Source organism: Oncorhynchus tshawytscha, linkage group LG10, assembly GCF_018296145.1.
Source record: "Oncorhynchus tshawytscha isolate Ot180627B linkage group LG10, Otsh_v2.0, whole genome shotgun sequence".
Classification (NCBI taxonomy): domain Eukaryota; kingdom Metazoa; phylum Chordata; class Actinopteri; order Salmoniformes; family Salmonidae; genus Oncorhynchus; species Oncorhynchus tshawytscha.
Window position 1 is genome coordinate 55,181,770 of NC_056438.1, and position 23,778 is coordinate 55,205,547.

Sequence of the window (23,778 nt, forward strand, 5' to 3'; positions counted from 1 at the left end):
TATGCTCTCTATTGCCTGGCTAGCTCAACTGTATATTTTAATGGGGTGATGTATAAATCAGCTAGAAATCATAACAACAAGGTTTTTATTAGCATCCATCTCCACAAAATGTAAGAGGTTCTCCTATCAGATCCTCCCTTAGTATGGTGTACAAAATAATCTGCAGTCATATGATCAATAGTTTTTTATATCCTGCAATGCTACTAGAAACACTATAGCGTCACCTAGTGTTTATCAGAGGCCATTTCTCTACGTGGGAGGCAAAGTACTGTATCCCTGGAACACCAACTCTTCTGGGGTGAGGACATATTCTGTGTTCTATATTGTGTCAAAGAATCTTCTAATCTTCACCTTCCCAACATCTGGTAATTGGTACCGATCTGACTGTCAGAAACAGGAAGCATAAATTTAGATTCAAAGTGCTGAAGGTGGGCTGCAGATGACAGGATTTACCTCAGCTTTCTCATCCTGAGACACTTTCCAAAGTGAATGGAATTTAATGGATGTTTTCTCCTTTCCTTGAAAGCGATTTGTCTTTTGCAGCATCATCTTGATATTCATTATGTTTGTCTCATAACTGTCTGGGTGATGAGGTAAAGCAATATGTCAAAGCAAATTGGTGTGTGTATGCATGCGTGTGTGCGTGTGCGTAAGAGTGAGTGTTTATGTGCCGTTGTGTGTTCATCTATTTCTGATTCTCCATCCTGAGGACAAAAATCATGTATTTATCCAGAAGGATTCACTAAGTCGATTTCCCTACGCATCGCATTTTATCTCAGAGCCTAGAAGTCCAGGACTTCCTCCAAACTCGGCCACCGTTAATGTCCTGCCTGCCTTGAAAATGTTCAGACGTGACCGGAGTTTCACCAGCCGTGTTTGACCTGGACAAAGTCCATGCTATGGCACAGACCCTCACTTCCTACTTCTGTCTGATTAATCAAGCACTGTCACTGGCCACAGAGGGCCACCGCACCACTGTATCCCTCAGGCCTGAACATGGTTGTGTCCCAAATGAGTTTTTTGACCGGAGCCCCTATAGGGCTCTGGTCGATAGAGCACTAAATAGGTAATAGGGTGCCATTTGGGACGATGACCATGTGTACGACCGTCGACCCACCAGAGGTCCAGCTTGTCGCGACTTGATGAAGACTGACGTGCCCTGGTAGTTGATCATCAGCATTTACATACATGATATGAAAAGCTGAGCTTCATCACTCAAACTGCCACAGGCCCAGATCAAACGACATGACAAGCCCACCATTACCATGCGTGTCACACTTTGAGGACAATGTGATCTATGAATAACAATGTGCAAACCCCATCTTTCTGATCATATCTAATGTGCCTTACTGTCCTCTTGTTTGATTGATGGCCATGTGCTTTTATTCATTCACATGCAACAAAGTGCAGTGTATACTGATTTAGTTTTATCTCATTCTATGATAGGGACCACATTATGTGCTAGAGCAAAAGTCGACTGTCTGTTTCTCCCCCTCACCCTGTTGGCTCATGAAGCCATGTTTAATTTCATCAAAACAAGCTCTCAGCAACTGGCTATTCCCTAGTTTGCTTTTGAGGTTTTAAATTGCCTGTGTATGCACACGACTCAGCAGAATGAAGGAATGGTAATCTGAACCCTTTTTAAGAGAAAAAGTGCCAAAGCTTTGCATTTAATAACGCAAGAGATGTCTTTGAAGATACCAGCACTGCCCTAAGTGCATTTGAGAGGACAGCATAATAAATGGAACTAAATGCAGTGCCAGTTTTGAGGGAAATGCAATACACATGTGGATATACCCTATATACTGCATATCACATTTAGTTTTTAAAACTAACACCAATAACTTCTCTATTTCAGGAAAAGATTACATGATTTCAAACATTGTTTGTAACAATATGTATTATTCAACAAATTATTATATCCAAATCCCACAGTAACTATAACTATGCCCTTTTCAGGGAATTCCCCATCAGAAGAGTCAGAGGAGCGCGACAAGGAGCCCCGGACCCTGACCTACCCAGCGTACATCGCCAGCCTGCTGGACTCTGGTGCCAAGCGCATGGCGGCGGGGGTTCGCATGGACTGCAGCAGCCAGGGCCAGTGTCCGTACTCCTGCCACCTCTGCCACATGAGCCCTGGGCCTGGGCGTCCAGCCGAGCCTGTCCTGCTCCAGATCACTAAGGCCACCCCGCTCTACGAGCTGGTCTCCAACAACCACACCTACCAGGTACAGAAAGCTTTCACTGAAAACCTTGGTTTACCCCCATTTTAGCAGTCCCAGACACATTTTCAGGAGTGTATTCCTAAAAGCAAAAAGTAGTGATACTTTAAGAGCAGTGTGCATATTATTTCCATGAATAAAACCTCAGATTTTGCTTTTCCAATTTTGAATTTAGAGCATAAAAGAACATTCACCACCAATATTTAAATGTAAATTCATACATACAATCATGCAGCGAGAGAAGCCCTTTTGTTACCTGTAATAATGTAAGCTGAGAGTCAGGAAGCATGTTCAGAGAGTGAATACATTTAATTCATAAATTAACAAACCAATAAAAACAAACAGCTCACTGACATGAAACAGCAACAATGACAACTAGGGAAGAAACCAAAAGGGAGTGACATGAAGGGCAGGTAATCAAGGAGGTGATGGAGTCCAGGTGAGTGTCATTCTGCGAGTTATGCTGGTGACAGGTGTGCGCCCTAATGAGCAGCCTGTTGACCTAGAGGCCAGAAATGGAGCACAAATGTCAGTACCCCCTCCCTGATGCGCGGTACCAGCCGCAGGACCCCGACCAAGATGACGATCCCGGGGATCAGGAGCGGACCGGTGCAGGATCCCGTCGATCCGGCTGAGGCGTGGGAGCATGACGACCTAGAGCACCGGGGAGAAAGCATACGTGACAGTACCCCCTCCCCGGCATGTTCGGCCCAGCCGCAGTAGGACGCCAACCACAGGGACGATCCCGGCGCTCCGGTGCGGACCGGTCGCCTCCGCTGAGGCGCAGAACCTGATGAGCCGGCTGAAACCTCCGGTTGTCTCAGTTGAGGCACGGGAATCTGTTCACCCAGTTTAGGCTGGAGCCGAACGCGCCGGGGAGGGGGTACTGTCACATGTGCTAGGTCTCTAGGTCACCATGCTCCCGCACCTCAGCTGGATCGACAGGTTCCCGCACCTTAGCAGAGGGGAACGTGATCTTGGTTGTCGTCCTGCGGCTGGAGCCGCGCATCGGGGAGGGGGTACTGTTACGTGTGCTCCCTCTCCTGCCTCTAGGTCACCAGGCTGCTCGTTATGGCGCACACCTGTCACCATCGTTACGCGCATCAGTGCATTATGACACTCACCTGGACTCCATCACCTCCTTGATTACCTTCCCTATATCTGCCACTCCCTTTGGTTCCTTCCCCAGGTGTCATTGTTTCTGTTTCAGTTTACTGTCTGTGCATTGTTCTTGTTTCTTATTATGTTTTTTGTTTTTTTAACACTCACTCCCTGAACTTGCTTCCCGACTCTCAGTGCACATTGTTACAATAACGCAGCAAAACACATATGCGAGATGTTTGACAATAGCGATCTCAAAAAGAGAAGCTGCTCTCCGACAAAGATGTTGTGAAATTGTGTAGTGTATGCTGGACATAAGCCTACATCAATATGTCAGATGGCAAACAGCAAGCTAGAGCATGATTGCATGACCCCCTAGAGGGGCAGATCATATTGATGTCTAGACTCAGGCTGGGTGTTATTGACAGTGTTTGCTCCATCCTCCTGTCTCTTTGCAGGCACTGCAGGAGGCCATGATGAGCATGCTGTGGTGTTCTGGGAAAGGTGACGTAATCGATGACTGGTGCCGTTGTGACTCAAGTGCATTCGGGACGGATGGACTGCCAACATGTGCCCCTCTCCCTCAGCCTAGGTGAGTCACTCAAAACAATTTGTCTACTCGACTTGATAAACACAAGTAAGATTGTATGAATTGATATCTAAAGATGAGCTTGTCTTGTCATGATTTTCTGAGTTAGTTAGGTGTAACTCTTTTTATTTTCTCCCAGGCTCAGGTTGTCTCACTCCTATGAGCCCAGCAGTTCATTGGTCATCGTGGAATGGAATCACACTGAGCCACCAATCGGGGTGCGGATCGTGGATTACCTCATTAGCCAGGAGAAAGTGACAGAGAGGACAGACCACTCCAAAATGGAGACAGGTACATCCCTTCTGTTTCAGTTGAGGATTTATGGTATTTATGTTCATTTCATACAGTATGTCCATGTATAAATACAGAAATAGCCGTGCATGGTTGCTAAAATGTTGAGGCAAGGGAAGGGAACCTCTAACTATATGTTACCACAGCAAAATTCCAGATTCTTATATTAATGATTTACATTTGTTATTATTGTAGTTTTGCATAAAACCACAAGATGGTGGTCAATGCTAACAAGAGTGTGGTCTGCATTTTAGATTTCTAGATTTACCAAATACTAAATGTGCAAAGTAGTGGAGTGCATCACACATGTTCTAGTGCTGAATCATCTTCATCGGTCACTTCATCACACAGAGAAAAGTATATCAAATAATTAAATAAGATGATTTTAAGATAAAAACATCCTAAATATAAACTTTGAATGTCATTGGTGTTTAATATGAGGGTTTCAGAATGAAATACCCTTTAAATATATGAATTTATTTACAAACTTTTATGTATTTTAGTATGTCAATATGGAATTGGTGTGAATGTTTTGGCATCAAAAGGGTGGCAGTTGTGAAAAAGTCAAAAATCAAATCAAATCAAATCAAATTTATTTATATAGCCCTTCGTACATCAGCTGATATCTCAAAGTGCTGTACAGAAACCCAGCCTAAAACCCCAAACAGCAAGCAATGCAGGTGTAGAAGCACGGTGGCTAGGAAAAACTCCCTAGAAAGGCCAAAACCTAGGAAGAAACCTAGAGAGGAACCAGGCTATGTGGGGTGGCCAGTCCTCTTCTGGCTGTGCCGGGTGGAGATTATAACAGAACATGGCCAAGATGTTCAAATGTTCATAAATGACCAGCATGGTCGAATAATAATAAGGCAGAACAGTTGAAACTGGAGCAGCAGCACAGTCAGGTGGAAGTTGAAACTGGAGCAGCAGCATGGCCAGGTGGACTGGGGACAGCAAGGAGTCATCATGTCAGGTAGTCCTGGAGCTCAGGTCCTAGGGCTCAGGTCCTCCGAGAGAGAGAAAGAAAGAGAGAAGGAGAGAATTAGAGAACGCACACTTAGATACACACAGGACACCGAATAGGACAGGAGAAGTACTCCAGATATAACAAACTGACCCCAGCCCCCGACACATAAACTACTGCAGCATAAATACTGGAGGCTGAGTCAATAGTTGGAAGAATTGCAGAGTTAATTGAAAATAATGGCATTTTTGATTAGGTGCTTTTTTTTCATTAATTAGAGGCTATTTTCTTTTGAACAATATGGTCTATCTACTAGAAACTTGTGGAAAATATGGATACAGATATAATAAATTAATACTATGTACAGTTGAAGTCAGAAGTTTACATACTAACTTCACTGTGCCTTCAAACAGCTTGGAAAATTCCAGGAAATTATGTCATGGCTTTAGAAGCTTCTGATATGCTAATTGACATAAATTGATTCAATTGGAGGTGTACCTGTGGATGTATTTTAAGGCCTACCTATCAAACTCTGTGCCTCTTTGCTTGACATCATGGGAAAATCTAAAGAAATGAGCCAAGACCTCAGAAAAACAATTGTAGACCACACAAGCCAGGTTCATCCTTGGGAGCAATTTCCAAATGCCTGAAGGTACCATGTTCATCTGTACAAACAATAGTATGCAAGTATAAACACCATGGGACCACGCAGCCGTCATACCGCTCAGGAAGGAGACGCATTCTGTCTCCTAGAGATGAACGTACTTTGGTGTGAAAAGTGCAAATCAATCCCAGAACAACAGCAAAGTTCCTTGTGAAGATGCTGGAGGAAACACGTACAAAAGTATCTATATCCACAGTAAAACAAGACCTATATCCACATAACCTGAAAGGCCGCTCAGCAAGGAAGAAGCCACTGATCCAAAACTGCCATAAAAAGCCAGACTACGGTTTGCGGGGACAAAGATTGTACTTTTTGGAGAAATTTCCTCTGGTCTGATGAAACAAAAATAGAACTGTTTGGCCATAATGACCATCGTTATGTTGAGGAAAAAGGGGTAGGCTTGCAATCCGAAGAACAACATCCCAACCGTGAAGCAAGGGGGTGGCAGCATCATGTTGTGAGGGTGCTTTGCTGCAGGAGGGACGGCTGCACTTCACAAAATAGATGGCATCATGGGGGAGAAAATTATGTGTATATATTGAAGAAACATCTCAAGACATCGGTCAGGAAGTTAAAGCTTGGTTGCAAATGGGTCCAAATGGACAATGACTACAACAATACTCCCAAAGTTGTGGAAAAATGGCTTAAGGACAACAAAGTCAAGGTATTGGAGTTGCCATCACAAAGCCCTGACCTCAATCCTGTAGAAAATTTGTGGTCAGAACTGAAAAAGCATGTACGAGCAAGGAGGCCTACAAACCTCAGTTACATCAGCTCTGTCAAGAGGAATTCACCCAACTTATTGTGGGAAGCTTGTGGAAGGCTACCTGAAACATTTGACCCAATTTTAAAGGTAGTGCTACCAAATATGAATTGATTGTATGTAAACTTCTGACCCACTGGGAATGTGATGAATGAAATAAAAGCTGAAATAAATCACTCTACTATTATTCTTCCATTTCATTCTTAAAATAAAGTGGTGATCCTAACTGACCTAAGACAGTGAATTTTTACTACGATTAAATGTCAGGAATTGTGAAACTGAGTTTAAATGTATTTGCCTAAGGTGTATGTAAACTCACGACCAACTGTATATATGAATATTCTTTTTAAAGTTATTCAAGTATATATTACCGAAGCTATCATAGCTTGCCATAGAAAACATTACTGAAGATTATGAAGATTATGGTATTTTTGCAATCATAAGCAAGTCCCATTCTAGCAAACTCTGGACGAGTGCTTTTCTAGCAAGGGATAAGTGGACTGCTTCCACACATGTCCTATTGGCTTTTCTGATTCAAGTTGCTGTAATTACCATCATGGACTGGTTGTTTTCACCAACAGGTTAGCTGGGGAGTCCTGTGCAGTCTCAGCTTGTTTCCCGAGCAATGGCCCTTCAGCCCGCCCTGGATTCACTTCTAGCATACAATTTTAAGCTTGAAATAGGTTGCTTTTCTGGCAAACATATGATGACAAAAAACTATTGACAGATGAAACTGATTAGGCTAACATACTGAAAATGGCCCATAAAATACACATGGCTCAAAACTATAAGTGTTTTCAAATCTTTATGGAATGATTACTGGATTGATTGCTTCAAAGCACACACCTTGAATTTAAAAAATAATAATAATAATTTTACCTTTATTTAACTAGGCAAGTCGGTTAAGAACAAATTCTTATTTTCAATGACAGCCTAGGAACAGTTGGTTAACTGCCTGTTCAGGGGCAGAACGACAGATTTGTACCTTGTCATCTCGGGGATTTGAACTAGCAACCTTCCGGTTACTAGTCCAACGCTCTAACCACTTGGCTACCCTGCCAAATGTCTAATATAGGTGGTGGAATGGAGCTCTGCAGACAGTAGGCTACAGATCTTGGACCACCTAGGAGCAGAGGAAAGATATCTGGTCATCAAGATGGCGCCGATAGAGAAGCCGGCAGCTTCGCTTCTAGTCCTTAGGAAACTGTGCAGTAGATTTTTTTAAATGTATTTCTTATTTTGTTAGCCCAGAACTTTTATTACATACAACCGGGAAGAACTATTGGACATCAGAGAGACATCAATTTACCAGCACTACGACCAGGAAAACGACTTTCCCAAAGCGTATCCTTTGTCTGCACCTCCAAGGGCATTTGAACTGATTCCAGAGGCCGACCCAAAACAACGCCGCCGGAGGAGAGGGTGACGGAAATGAGGTCTTCTAAATGAGGCTTCAGATGCACGCACACCACCCACCGCTTCCGTGTGTATTACTCGCTAATGTCCAGTCCCTAGTTAACAAAGTCGACGAAATCAGGGCAAGAGTTGCTTTCCAGAGATATCCGGGATTGTAACATACTCTGTTTCACGGAAACATAGCTAGCTGGGGACATGCTGTCGGAGTCCATACAACCAACGGGATTTTCAGTGCATCGCACCAACTGGAATAAACATCTCTTTGGTAAGAAGAAGGGCGGGGGTGTATGTTTCATGATTAACGATTCATGGTGTAATTGTAACAAACAGGAACTCCAGTCCTTTTCTTCACCTGACCTAGAATTCCTCACAATGAAATTACTGTATTATCTCCCAAGAGAACTCTCCTCGGTTATCGTCACAGCCGTGTATATCCCCCTGCAAGAGGATACCAAGATGGCCATCAAGGAACTTCACTGGACTTTATGCAAACTGGAAACCATATATCCTGAGGCTGCATTTATTGTAGCTGGGGATTTTAACAATGCTAATTTTAGATCTAGGCTACCTAAATTCTATCAGCATATTGATTGCTGTACTCGAGCGAGTAACACGCTCGACTATTGCTACTCTAACTTCCACGATGCATACAAGGCCCTCCCCCGCCCTCCTTTTGGCAAATCTGACCTAGGTCTATCCAACGCTGGTCTGACCAATCGGATTCCACAATTCAAGATTGCTTTGATCATGTGGACTGGGATATGTTCCGGGTAGCCTTAGATAATAACATTGATGTATACGCTGACTCGTTTAGTTTATAAGGAAGTGTATAGAAGATGTTGTACCCACTGTGACTATTAGAACCTTCCCTAACCAGAAACTGCGGAATGATGGCAGCATTCGTGCAAAACTGAAATCACTAACACCGTATTTAATCTTGTACTTCCGGCGCCGACAGAGATGGCCGCCTCGCTTCGCGTTCCTAGGAAACTATGCAGTTTTTTGTTTTTTTTACGTGTTATTTCTTACACTAGTACCCCAGGTCATCTTAGGTTTCATTACATACAGCCGAGAAGAACTACTGAATATAAGATCAGCGTCAACTCTCCATCAGTACGGCCAAGAATATGTTTTTCGCGATGCGGATCCTGTGTTCTGCCTTACAACCAGTGCAACGGAGTGGATTACATGCAGCGACCCAAAAAAACAACTCAGAAAAAGAGGGAAACGAAGCGGTCTTCTGGTCAGACTCCGGAGACGGGCACACCGTGCACCACTCCCTAGCATTCTTCTTGCCAATGTCCAGTCTCTTGACAACAAGGTTGATGAAATCCGAGCAAGGGTAGCATTCCAGAGGGACATCAGAGACTGTAACGTTCTCTGCTTCACGGAAACATGGCTAACTGGAGAGACGCTATCCGAAGCGGTGCAGCCAGCGGGTTTCTCCACGCATCGCGCCGACAGAAACAAACATCTTTCTGGTAAGAAGAGGGGCGGGGGCATATGCCTTATGACTAACGTGACATGGTGTGATGAAAGAAACATACAGGAACTCAAATCCTTCTGTTCACCTGATTTAGAATTCCTCACAGTCAAATGTAGACCGCATTATCTACCAAGAGAATTCTCTTCAATTATAATCACAGCCGTATATATCCCCCCCAAGCAGACACATCGATGGCTCTGAACAAACTTTATTTAACTCTCTGCAAACTGGAAACGATTTATCCGGAGGCTGCATTCATTGTAGCTGGGGATTTTAACAAGGCTAATCTGAAAACAAGACACCCTAAATTTTATCAGCATATCGATTGCGCAACCAGGGGTGGAAAGCCCCTGGATCATTGTTACTCTAACTTCCGCGACGCATATAAGGCCCTGCCCCGCCCCCCTTTCGGAAAAGCTGACCACGACTCCATTTTGTTGATCCCTGCCTACAGACAGAAACTAAAACAAGAAGCTCCCACGCTGAAGTCTGTCCAACGCTGGTCTGACCAAGCTGACTCCACACTCCAAGACTGCTTCCATCACGTGGACTGGGAGATGTTTCGTATTGCGTCAGACAACAACATTGACGAATACGCTGATTCGGTGTGCGAGTTCATTAGAACGTGCGTTGAAGATGTCGTTCCCATAGCAACGATTAAAACATTCCCAACCAGAAACCGTGGATTGATGGCAGCATTCGTGTGAAACTGAAGGCGCGAACCACTGCTTTTAATCAGGGCAAGGTGTCTGGTAACATGACTGAATACAAACAGTGCAGCTATTCCCTCCGCAAGGCTATCAAACAAGTTAAGCGCCAGTACAGAGACAAAGTAGAATCTCAATTCAACGGCTCAGACACAAGAGGCATGTGGCAGGGTCTACAGTCAATCACGGACTACAGGAAGAAACCCAGCCCAGTCACGGACCAGGATGTCTTGCTCCCAAGCAGACTAAATAACTTTTTTGCCCGCTTTGAGGACAATACAGTGCCACTGACATGGCCTGCAACGAAAACATGCGGTCTCTCCTTCACTGCAGCCGAAGTGAGTAAGACATTTAAACGTGTTAACCCTCGCAAGGCTGCAGGCCCAGACGGCATCCCCAGCCGCGCCCTCAGAGCATGCGCAGACCAGCTGGCCGGTGTGTTTACGGACATATTCAATCAATCCCTATACCAGTCTGCTGTTCCCACATGCTTCAAGAGGGCCACCATTGTTCCTGTTCCCAAGAAAGCTAAGGTAACTGAGCTAAACGACTACCGCCCGTAGCACTCACATCTGTCATCATGTAGTGCTTTGAGAGACTAGTCAAGGACCATATCACCTCCACCCTACCTGACACCCTAGACCCACTCCAATTTGCTTACCGCCCAAATAGGTCCACAGACGATGCAATCTCAACCACACTGCACACTGCCCTAACCCATCTGGACAAGAGGAATACCTATGTGAGAATGCTGTTCATCGACTACAGGTCGGCATTCAACACCATAGTACCCTCCAAGCTCGTCATCAAGCTCAAGACCCTGGGTCTCGACCCCGCCCTGTGCAACTGGGTACTGGACTTCCTGACGGGCCGCCCCCAGGTGGTGAGGGTAGGCAACAACATCTCCTCCCCGTTGATCCTCAACACTGGGGCCCCACAAGGGTGCGTTCTGAGCCCTCTCCTGTACTCCCTGTTCACCCACGACTGCGTGGCCACGCACGCCTCCAACTCAATCATCAAGTTTGCGGACGACACAACAGTGGTAGGCTTGATTACCAACAACGACGAGACGGCCTACAGGGAGGAGGTGAGGGCCCTCGGAGTGTGGTGTCAGGAAAATAACCTCACACTCAACGTCAACAAAACTAAGGAGATGATTGTGGACTTCAGGAAACAGCAGAGGGAACACCCCCATCCACATCGATGGAACAGTAGTGGAGAGGGTAGCAAGTTTTAAGTTCCTCGGCATACACATCACAGACAAACTGAATTGGTCCACTCACACAGACAGCATCGTGAAGAAGGCGCAGCAGCGCCTCTTCAACCTCAGGAGGCTGAAGAAATTCGGCTTGTCACCAAAAGCACTCACAAACTTCTACAGATGCACAATCGAGAGCATCCTGGCGGGCTGTATCACCGCCTGGTATGGCAACTGCACCGCCCTCAACCGTAAGGCTCTCCAGAGGGTAGTGAGGTCTGCACAACGCATCACCGGGGGCAAACTACCTGCCCTCCAGGACACCTACACCACCCGATGCTACAGGAAGGCCATAAAGATCATCAAGGACATCAACCACCCGAGCCACTGCCTGTTCACCCCGCTGTCATCCAGAAGGCGAGGTCAGTACAGGTGCATCAAAGCTGGGACCGAGAGACTGAAAAACAGCTTCTATCTCAAGGCCATCAGACTGTTAAACAGCCACCACTAACATTGAGTGGCTACTGCCAACACACTGTCAATGACACTGACTCTACTCCAGCCACTTTAATAATGGGAATTGATGGGAAATGATGTAAATATATCACTAGCCACTTTAAACAATGCTACCTTATATAATGTTACTTACCCTACATTATTCATCTCATATGCATACGTAGATACTGTACTCTATATCATCGACTGCATCCTTATGTAATACATGTATCACTAGCCACTTTAACTATGCCACTTGGTTTACATACTCATCTCATATGTATATACTGTACTCGATATCATCTACTGTATCTTGCCTATGCTGCTCTGTACCATCACTCATTCATATATCCTTATGTACATATTCTTTATCCCCTTACACTGTGTATAAGACAGTAGTTTTTTGGAATTGTTAGTTAGATTACTTGTTCGTTATTACTGCATTGTCGGAACTAGAAGCACAAGCATTTCACTACACTCGCATTAACATCTGCTAACCATGTGTATGTGACAAATAAAATTTGATTTGATTTGATTTGATTTAATCATGGCAAGGCGACTGGAAATGTGAATGAATACAAACCGTGTAGTTACTCCCTCCGTAAAGCAATCAAACAAGCAAAGTGTCAGTATGGAGACAAAGTGGAGTCACCATTCAACAGCTTAAAAACGAGATGTATGTGGCAGGGTCTAAAGATAATCACGGATTACAAAAATAAAACCATCCCTGTCGTGGACATCGAATTCTTGCTTCCAGACAAATTAAACAACTTCTTTGCACACTTTGACGACCATACAGTGCCACCGATGAGGCTCGCTACCAAGGGCTGTGGCCTCTCCTTCTCCATGGCCAATGTGAGTAAAACATTTAAACGTGTTAACAGACGGCATCCCTAGCCACATCCTCAGAGCATGCGCAGACCAGCTAGCTGGCGGGTTTATGCACATATTTAATCAAACCTTATCCCAGTCTGCTGTCCCTACATGCTTCAACATGACCACCATTGTTCCTGATCCCAAGAAAGCTAAGGTAACTGAACTAAATGACTATCGCCCCGTAGCACTCACTTCTGTCATCATGAAGTGCTTTGAGAGACTAGTCAAGGATCATATCACCTCCACCCTACCTGTCACCCTAGACCCACTTCAATTTGCTTACCGCCCAAATAGGTCCACAGACGATGCAATCGCCATCACACTGCAGACTGCGCTATCCCATCTGGACAAGAGGAATACCTATGTAAGAATGCTGTTCATTGACTACAGCTCAGCATTTAACACCATAGTACCCTCCAAACTCGTCATTAAGCTTGAGACCCTGGGTCTCGACCCCGCCCTGTGCAACTGGGTCCTTGACTTCCTGACAGGCCGCCCACAGGTGGTGAAGGTAGGAAACAACATCTCCACTCCACTGATCCTCAACACTGGGGCCCCAAAAGGGTGCGTTCTCAGCCCTCTCCTGTACTCCCTGTTCACCCACGATTGCGTGGCTATGCACACCTCCAACTCTATCAAGTTTGCAGACGACACAACAGTAGTAGGCTTGATTACCAACAACGACGAGGCAGCCTACAGGGAAGAGGTGAGGGCCCTCAGAATGTGGGTGTCAGGAAGATAAAACTTTCCACCTTCTCCATTGAGTGAGAGGTTAAGTTCCTCGGTGTACATATCACCGACAAACTGAAATGGTTCACGCATACAGACTGTGGTGAAGAAGGCGCAACAGCACCTCTTCAACCTCGGGAGGCTGAAAAAAATGTGTCTTGTCACCAAAAACCCTCACTAACTTTTAAAGATGCACAATTGAGAGTATCCTGTCAGGTTTTATCACTGCTTGGTACGGCAACTGCACCTTCTCACAACTGCAAGGCGTTCCAGAGGGTGGTGCGGTCTGCCCAACGCATCACCGGGGGCAAACTATCTGCCCTCCAGGACATCTACAGCACCCGATGTCACAGGAAGGCAAAAAAGATAATCAAGGACAATAACCACCCGAGGCACTGCCTGTTCACCCCACTTCCATCCAGAAGGCAAGGTCAGTAAAGGTGCATCAAAGCTGGGACAGAGATTGAAAAACAGCTTCTATTTCAAGGCCATCAGATTGTAAAATAGCCACCATTAGCACAGAGGCAGCTGCCTACCTACCAACTTGATAAATGGAACACAAGTCACTTTAATAATAATGCGACTTTACTCATCTCATATGTATATACTGTATCCTTCACAATCTATTGCATCTCAGCCGCTCTGTCACTGCTCATCCATATATTTTATACTTATATATTCTTATCCCATTCCTTTACTAGATTGTGTGTATTAGGTTTTGTTGTGGAATTTGTTAGATATTAGGTTTTGTTGTTAGATACTGCTGCACTGTCGGATCTAGAAGCATTTTGCTACACTCGCAATAACATCTGCTAACCATGTGTATGTGACCAATAAAATTTGATTTGAAAGAAACATTGTCATAACGAGTGGTTCTGATTTAAGCACTCAGTCACCTGTCAGATTAAACCCCAAAAATCATGTGGTAAATAACCTTCAGATGAACCTACTAAAACTCTCTGGGCCTCTTCCCTCTGGAAATGTGCTCTCTGTTTTACAGGTGTTATCGAGAACCTCGAGGTGTTATCGAGAACAGGTGTTATCGAGAACATGTTTCTTCGGCTGTCCCCATAGGGAACCCTTTAAAGAACCCATTTTGGTTCGAGGTAGAACCCTTTTGTGTTCTATGTAGAACCCTGTCCATAACGTAATAGGATTTAATCTTATAGCTACACTTCTAACGTATGCCTTTTGTTTGGCGAAAACCCTTTATGTTGCACGGGATTAAATAACCATCTCTATAGGTCTATTTGTATAATGAAGTATTGGACTTGAATACAAGTGCATAATATATTTTGGTTCCAATATAATGTCATCTAGCCTGTCTTGATGTGAACAGGTTTAATTCAGTATTAATTGAAAGTGACATTGATTACTTTGCACCACCAACCAGAATAAAATTAACCGAGATATACAGATTGGCGTGTTTTTTATCGATCAAAACATTTTTCTGTTTTAGATTGATGATGAATAATCTGATGTGTTTTGCACCTGTTGCATATCCCAAGTTATCCAGTTGATACAGTGCCACACAGTGATACATTTCAACAAGAGTTATTGACATTTCACATAATGTGTCTTTACACAGATCCTCTTGTCTGATTGCGCTATATGGCCCTCAGTCTTTAGAGTCATTCATCCATATCCAAAGGGGATATTGACTTTCCCTCTCCAGTTTATTTATAGGTCGTTCATGGCTTCCCCTCTCTTCAGGCTATACTGCTCATCCCAAACCCCGACATCTAAATGATGTGGCCGATTACAACCAAAATAACATATTATATCAAGTCCAAATGTGGGACTGTGAAAAAGTGATCGATGAGGTGCTATTGCAAGGGCTAAGACTTACTGGAAGGGAAGACATTTTTTATTTTTTTTTGGTCTTGTGGACTTAAACCCTTCATCTCTGTTAGGCCTGGATTTGAATGTGATTCAAAACAGCTTCTATGCAGTGTTTACTGGAATGATCGGAACAGATTCCATGGAATGTCAAAAATATGACTACACAATCTTTTATCCCTCATTTTGTAGAGACTCAAGAAACATATGGGGGATTTTTTTCCTTTTTTCAAAAGAGAACTTGGACAACCTTTTCCTTCATTTACACAAAGCAATGGGGTGTTCCTCACATTGTACTGGTCACTTTCGTGCTTCCCTTCGCCTTGAATTACATGACCCTATATTGTAGCTAGATGCATACTGTATAATATATCATAGCTAATGATTGTTGTCCGACCCTCTGGACAGGGGCTGGTTGTGTGCTAATCTTATACATAATGTAATTCAGGCACACAACATGACATCATAGCCCTCTCCCAGATGTTTAAGTTGACTAAATCGGAAGTCTGCTTTTAGTCATCACACACGGGCCAAACTCCCTGAGATCACCCAATAACGACAGGGTTTATTCAGGGGTCAGTGGGACATGACATCCAATCCGTAAACAGATTACTCACACCCATGTGCCACACTTCCTCCCTGGTAGGACAATAGAGCAAGGAGAGCTCCTGAAAGGGATGAATGTTTCCACCGAGCGCTTTGGCGGCCGATGAGCTCACCTCATCTGTTGGGCAAGGTCAGGTGCCAGGGCAGGTCCATCACGGAAGCTGGCACAGTCTCTAGGTGGCTTCATAGACCCACACATACCCAGAGAGCAAAAGTCCAGCTGTGAGTAGCATAGAAACTGTCCCCACACCTGAGCAGGGTCAAACTCAGACAGAGTTCAAGGGGCTAAGGTCTTTATTGAAGCACACAGTGTTATGACATATGGTCATGGATCTAATGTATACATTAATCTTGTGAAAATGAAGTGCGTCTGGCTTTGGCTGTACAGCGTGGAAGGAACTCACCTTCCTATAAAGTCCAGTCTAGTGATTTTGTGTTTCCTATCCTTCAAGTGTGGCCCAGATGGCATATGCCCATGTGGCTCGAAGCCTCAGCCACATCTGGAACTTTACCCGGGGTTACTGCCACCTTTATATCAATTTACAATATGTAAACAGTGGCTTTAATCCCAGACTCAAGACAGGAAAACTCATGTCCTCAGACTTTGAATGCCCTTTCCAATAAGCTTTACATGGTGAATTGTACAAGCCTATAATTTAACAAAATTGAAGACTGCTTGGTTCAATGAAACTCTCCACTACCGTCCATTATTGCCACCCATGTTGTGGCTCCAGACCAGATGTAACACATCTGATTTTGTCTATTTAAGTTTAGTCATGATGGTCTAGTTTACTGCAAAATGGTAATCACAACAAACAACAAACGTTGATGAGGCGAGAGATGTCAAACATAGCAATGCCACAAAAACAACCCTTGAGCTCATAATCACTTTCAAGCTGAGCTCTGACAAGTGGCAACACCACACTCGATTCCCAGACAAATATTTACTTTACAAATGAAGTTGAAAGTCTGTGGTCCAGAAGGGATATTAGGAGAGCCAAGAGACGAGGGCGTCCCCACAGCAGAGGGGGAGTTGGACCGCACCATCAAACAACCATGTGTTACATGCAAACAAAAGTCATGAAAAAAACACACAGATGTCAGGCCCACCATCCTAACATCTGGGGAGACCATTAGAAAATGGTACGGACTGCTGTTGCAGCCACTCAGAAACATAATTAATGCTAGTGTGGTGTGGTGAGGCTCTATGCATGGCAGGAATTTTGGAGCTAGAGGAAAGACAATTATCTCTAACTGTTCTTAGAACTGGATTGAAAGGATTATCATAAGCATACACTACACAAACGTATGTGGATACCCCTTCAAATGAGTGGATTTGGCTATTTCAACCACACCTGTTGTATAAAATAGAGCACACAGCCATGAAATCTCCAAAGACCAACATTGGCAGTAGAAGAGCTCAGTGACTTAACGTGGCACCGTCATAGGATGCCATCTTTCCAAAGTCAGTTCGTAAAATGTCTGCCCTGCTAGAGCTGCTCCAGTCAACTGTAAGTGCTGTTATTGTGAAGTGGAAATGTCTAGGAGCAACAACGGCTCAGCCGCGATGTGGTAGGCCACACAAGTTTACAGAACGGGACCGCTGAGTGCAGAAGAGCATAGCGAATAATAATCACTACCGAGCTCATGAGCTTCATGAAATGTTTTTTTTCTCTCCTCAACCAAAAATCACTTTTACAGAAAGTGGGACCCTAAAAACATTATGCATTATGTTATGCATCCCAAAATGTATGATTAATACATTGTCATTAATCAAAAATCAACTGAGTTTCATCTTTGTAATGCGATCCAACAGTGTAAATTGCCATTTTGAATGCTTTTTGGACATCGTATTTGGGGTTTGGCAAATCTCAGATTCAGCTTTGGAACACACAAGTTCAAGTGCTATCAGCTTCGATTCCATATTGAAATTTGCCCTTTTGCCCGATTTCAAGAACAGATGATTTATCCCATCTCTAAGGCCATAATTGAAAGTAATGCAGTATAAATCGCAAGCGGTTCTATGACGTAAATGGCAGAGGCAGTGTTCTTATCAAAGGCTTTTTTCTGAGAAAGTATACACAGATTGAAGTGTTCTTCCTCCCTCTCTCCAAGAAACTTCACTCTTCACCCCCTCCTACCCCACTTCAAATAGGGCTTTATTTCCTCTATTGCTCTGAAAAAGACAATACGTTCTGTTGGAGAACAAGTCGGTTAATCATTTTTCACTGGGAAGTGCCAAGAAGCAATGCTTTAGAAACTGTTGTCCATCTCTTGCCTTCTGTTCGTCAAAGTAGACAACAAGATCCAGATGTTGTTTGTTGAGTCTTTACGGACCTGCCAAATCTGCTGGTACCTAGCAGTTGTTTTGGTTATGGGAATTTATGCGATGGATCAGATCATTTTCAGGTTACATTTCTTTCCTGTTTATTGAACAAAAGAGTGTCTGTGTGTGACAGGTTTAAGGTTTTTCACTCTGTCATTCCCTTTAAAATCACTCACTTTCATCAAAGAATTGCAGACAGTGTCAAGTTCAGAATCTGCACCTTAGCAGAATCATTGTTTATGTTAATGTGATGATTGAGACCTGGAGTTGGAGATTAAATGTGACACTACAGAAGTGAAAACATTTCAAATTCTCCAGGACCATAATACTGATATCTAATGTGCCAAAGTAAACTCCATCTCTCGTGATGCTTGTTCATCAATCTATTCATGGGTTGCACCCAGAAGTAGGGCTGCTGTGGGGCTAAGGGTGCAACTGACCCAGGGCCTACCAATGACAACAAGGATGTACCAAATAAACCTTATTTAACGCTATAAAACATGGCAAAATGTATAAATACACATGTATATAAATACAACATGTAAAGTGTTGATCCCATGTTTCATAAGCTGAAATAAGTTATCCCAGAAATGTTCCAAATGTACAAAAAACATTTCTCTAAAATGTTTCGTCTTTGCCAAGATACAGTTGAAGTCGGAAGTTTACATAGCCAAATACATTTAAACTCAGTTTTTCATCATTCCTGATGTTACGTAAGCCTCTAGGGAGAGGGAACGCAACACCCTGCTACAACTCAACAACTCGTGGAGTGAAAGAGGTATGGGATTGTAGGTGCGAGCAAGGATGACAAAGGCAGATATGAGTACCGTTTACAGGGAATTTATTCCGTCACATGGTAATTTTGGGGAAAAGGGGCTGGACAGAAGCAAAGAAAGTAAATATCAAAGCCCCCTCTCCTACCTACCTATCTACCTACCTACCTACCTACCTACCTACCTACCTACCTTAGCACCACCTGGTGCACTAGCAAAAATACAGGGGGTGGTCCACCCAGGTCTTACCTAGTGTGTATAGACAGTAAATACTACGGGTTATGTATGCCCGCAGGCCTTTTGCCTAAGCACTCCCTAGGTGCCTTCCCCCTCCCCCCTGGGAACAAATGAAACAGAATAATACAAACACTTTCTATAATCAAAAACAGTCATTTTGTCATTGACACACTTTAGTAGGACCGGCTACAAATACTGGCAACAACCTGCGCAACAACCAACACAGGACATACAAGAAGCTCTCTCTGAGCCACAAGCAATACAGGATATAACAATAAGCTCTTTCTAAGAAACAACCAACAGAGACTATCACCCTCAGCTCGCTTCTGAGCAACAGAACACTGGCTAAAATAGCTGGAAAAGGGGTCTAATGGGATACAGCTGTATCCTGACGAGGGGGCGGGGTCAACTCTCCAATAATTGACGTGGCCGACCAATCAGCTGCTTGGGGGGAATTTCAGTAACCCATCCTGAAACACATATACAAAACCAAAACACGGAAACTGGGGAAAGTAACACCTGACATTTAATCCTTGTAAAAATTCCCTGTCTTAGGTTAGTTAGGATCACCACTTTATTTTAAGAATGTGAAATGTCAGAATAATAGTAGAATGATTTATTTCAGCTATTATTTCTTTCATCACATTCCCAGTGGGTCAGAAGTATACATACATTCAATTAGCATTTGGTAGCATTGCCTTTAAATTGTTTAACTTGGGTCAAACGTTTCAGGTAGCCTTCCACAAGCTTCCCACAATAAGTTGGGTGAATTTTGGCCCATTCCTCCTGACAGAGCTGGTGTAACTGAGTCAGGTTTTTAGGCCTCCTTGCTCGCACATGCTTTTTCAGTTCTGCCCACAAAGTTTCTATAGGATTGAGGTCAGAACCCTGACTTTGTTGTCCTTAAGACATTTTTCCCCAACTTTGGAAGTATGCTTGGTGTCATTGTCCATTTGGAAGACCCATTTGCGACCAAGCTTTAACTTGGTGAACTGATGTCTTGAGATGTTGCTTCAATATATCCACATAATTTTCCCGCCTCATGATGCCATCTATTTTGTGAAGTGCACTAGTTCCTCCTGCAGCAAAGCACCCCCACAACATGATGCTGCCACCCACGTGCTTCACGGTTGGGATGGTGATCTTCGACTTGCAAGCCTCCCCCTTTTTCCTCCAAACATAACGATTGGCATGGCAAAACAGTTATATTTTTGTTTCATCAGACCAGGGGACATTTCTCCAAAAACTATAATCTTTGTCCCCATGTGCAGGTGCAAACCGTAGTCTGGCTTTTTTATGGCGGTTTTGGAGCAGTGTCTTCTTCCTTGCTGAGTGGCCTTTCAGGATATGTCGATATAGGACTTGTTTTACTGTGGATTTAGGTACTTTTGTACCTGTTTCCTCCAGCATCTTCACAAGGTCCTTTGCTGTTGTTCTGGGATTGATTTGCACTTCTCGCACCAAAGTACGCATCTCCTTCCTGAGCGGTATGATGGCTGCGTGATTCCATGGTGTTTATACTTGCATACTATTATTTGTACAGATGAACGTGGTACCTTCAGGTATCAATTGGAAGTTGCTCCCAAGGATGAACCAGACTTGTGGAGGTCTACAATTGTTTTTGAGGTCTTGGCTGATTTCTTTTGATTTTCCCATGATGTCAAGAAAAGAGGCACTGAGTTTAAAGGTAGGCCTTGAAATACATCCACAGGTACACCTCCAATTGACTCAAATGATGTCAATTAGCCTATCAGAAGCTTCTAAAGCCATTAAATAATTTTCTGGAATTTTCCAAGCCGTTTACATGCACAGTCAATGCACAGTGTATGTAAACTTCTGACCCACTGGAATTGTGATTCAGTGAATTCTAAGTGAAATAATCTGTCTGCAATCAATTTTTGGAAGAATTACTTGTGTCATGCACAAAGTAGATGGCCTAACAGACTTAGGACATCTACATGTTGGCTGCAGGAATGTTCACTTGAGCTGTTGCCAGAGCATTGAATATTCATTTCGCTACCATAAGCCGCCACCAACGTCATTTTAGAGGATTTGGTAGTACGTCCAACCGGCCTCACAACCGCAGACCATGTAACCATGCCAGCCCAGGGCCTCCACATCCGGCTTCTTCACTTGCAAGATGGTCTGAGATGAGCCACCCAGACAGCTGATGAAACAGTGGGCTTGCACGATCAAAACATTTCTGCACAAACTGTCAGAAACAGTCTCAGGGAAGCTCATTTGCATGCTCGTCATCCTCACTAGGATCTTGACCTTACTACAGTTTGACGTTGTAACCGACTTCAGTGGGCAAATGCTTACTTTTGATGGCCTCTGGCATGCTGGAGAGGTGTGCTCTTCACAGATGAATCCTGGTTTCAACTGACGTTGTGTGGGCAAGCGGTTTGCTGATGTCAATATTGGGAACAGAGTGCTCCATGGTGGCGGTGGGGATATGGTATGGGCAACAAGCTATGGACAACAAACACAATTGCATTTTATTGATGGATATTTGAATTGTTGTGTCGGTCATTCATCTTCCCCCATCACCTCACGTTTCAGCATAATAATGCCACGTTATTCCTGGAAGCTGAAAATGTCCCCTTTTTTCCATGGCCTGCATGTCCAGACACGTCACCCATTGAGCATGTTTGGGATGCTTGGGATCAACGATCCCATGTTTGGGATCAACGTGTACGACAGCGTTTTCCAGTTCCCGACAATATCCAGCAGCTTTGCACAGCCATTGAAGAGTGAAATCTGTAACTCAGTAAATCTTTGAAATTGTTGCATGTTGCATTTATATTTTTGTTCAGTGTATACTATGATTAATTAAAACCTAGAATTTGTCTAAGCTTGTTTTGCTTATTTTAATAATCTATGTACTGTACAGCTGTGTCTGTCACTATGTCCTCTCTTTTTGCACAATGTATTCTGAGTTAGCCATGGATATCAACACTGACACAGTCCTACAGCTCAGGGGCCTCTTGAGGGTCCCCCTTTTCAATGTACCATTATTTCATTTAATAATAGAGTAGCCTAGCCTACCAAAAATAAAATTAATAAATTTTTTAAATGCATAAAAACATGTCTTAAATTTCAACAAATCTGAGAATTAACCTGCCACCGAATTAAATAAAAGACAGGTCATTCACAGCTGTCGATGATTGGTCCAGTCCGTTACTCAATAACCCTTGACTGCCCATCAGCCCCCTTGTACTGCACACTGCTCAATGAAAAGTTTATTTTCTTTTGTTTTTGAGTTCCTCAATTAATTGATATGTACCAAAAAATGAACTATATATTTTTTTAAACAGACATGAAACATTACTAAAATGCACTTCCATCTGTGATAACAAATCAGAGAATAAACTGTCAATCAATCGCCTGTGCTCAAAGCTTTGTCATTGCTAAGAAAATACTAAGAATTACTAAGAAATAGAACAATATTGCCTTTATTGTCTCGTCGGCCAATTGAGAAGGACATGAAATCGATGAGGAGAAAATAGGCTAGTTGGCCAGATGTGTAGCCTATTTAGTAGAACAGGACATAAAGTAGGCCTATACAAGAAGCAGCCAATGATGCCTTTTGTATATTTTAAACAGTCTAATAAAGCCATATTAGGAAATTAAAAACAGTATTTTCGAATGAATAGAATAGCCTATTCTGAGATTAATATAGCCTATTTTACTGTGATTATGGTTATGCAGTGGCATATCCTTGTTTGTTATAGAATACAAGGCACTCTTATATTGCTATGCCCTTATCACAGGAAAGTCTAAACTATTTTATTGTAAGAATATAATGAAATATAACAATTGAAATTTAAAAAATTGCCAGTGCGAAGTGATGCTTTCGTGTGCGAAGTGAGATGATCTCATGTCTGGAACAGTTAGCCTACTTCTCAGTGATAATTTGAAACAGGTTTCATGTGCTCAATTTGAGTGTTGAAAGACAGTTTTTTCAGGGTTGTGTACCTTAGAACCTCTTCTTTTTGATAATATATAGAATTTCGGATTAGGTTCTGCCTGTTCTTTGGCAATGACCATTGCGCATTCATTCATTTTTACCCCACGGCACGACACATCTGTTGTAGGCTTATTGTATTGTTCTTTCCTGGAGGTTGAATGTGTGCTATAGCCTAACACAGGGTTTCCAAAAAATCGTTCCTGGGGCTCTGGGTGCACGTTTTGGTTTTTGCCCTAGCACTACACAGCTGATTCAAGTATCAAACTCCTCATCAAGCTTTGATTATTTGAATCAGCAGTGTAGTGCCAGGACAAAAAGCAAAATGTGCACTCAGGGCTGAGTTTGGGAAACTAGGTCCTGGGGCCAGACAGGCCCATGGAATTCAGTTTGTGCTTGACTACGGAAAGCAATATCGAATTGGTGTGGATGTGTCTGCTTCTTACAGTGCCTTCAGAATGTTTTCACACCCCTTGACTTTTTCCACATTTGGTTGTGTTACAGCCTAAATATAACATGTATTAAATTGAGA

General features: G+C 43.4%; 1 protein-coding gene across 7 annotated transcripts in view; it reads left to right on the plus strand.

Annotated features, from left to right (window-relative positions):
• LOC112260455 (astrotactin-1) overlaps positions 1–23,778 on the plus strand; it is a 268,710-nt gene that overhangs the window by 201,092 nt on the left and 43,840 nt on the right. For 6 of the 7 annotated variants that reach the window (XM_024435582.2, XM_024435583.2, XM_024435586.2 and 3 more), the window contains 3 exons: positions 1,960–2,228; positions 3,782–3,915; positions 4,052–4,203. In XM_024435582.2, coding sequence (XP_024291350.1) covers positions 1,960–2,228; positions 3,782–3,915; positions 4,052–4,203 — 555 coding nt within the window. The remainder of the gene's footprint in view (positions 1–1,959; positions 2,229–3,781; positions 3,916–4,051; positions 4,204–23,778) is intronic. The other variant, XM_024435584.2, reaches the window with a different exon arrangement.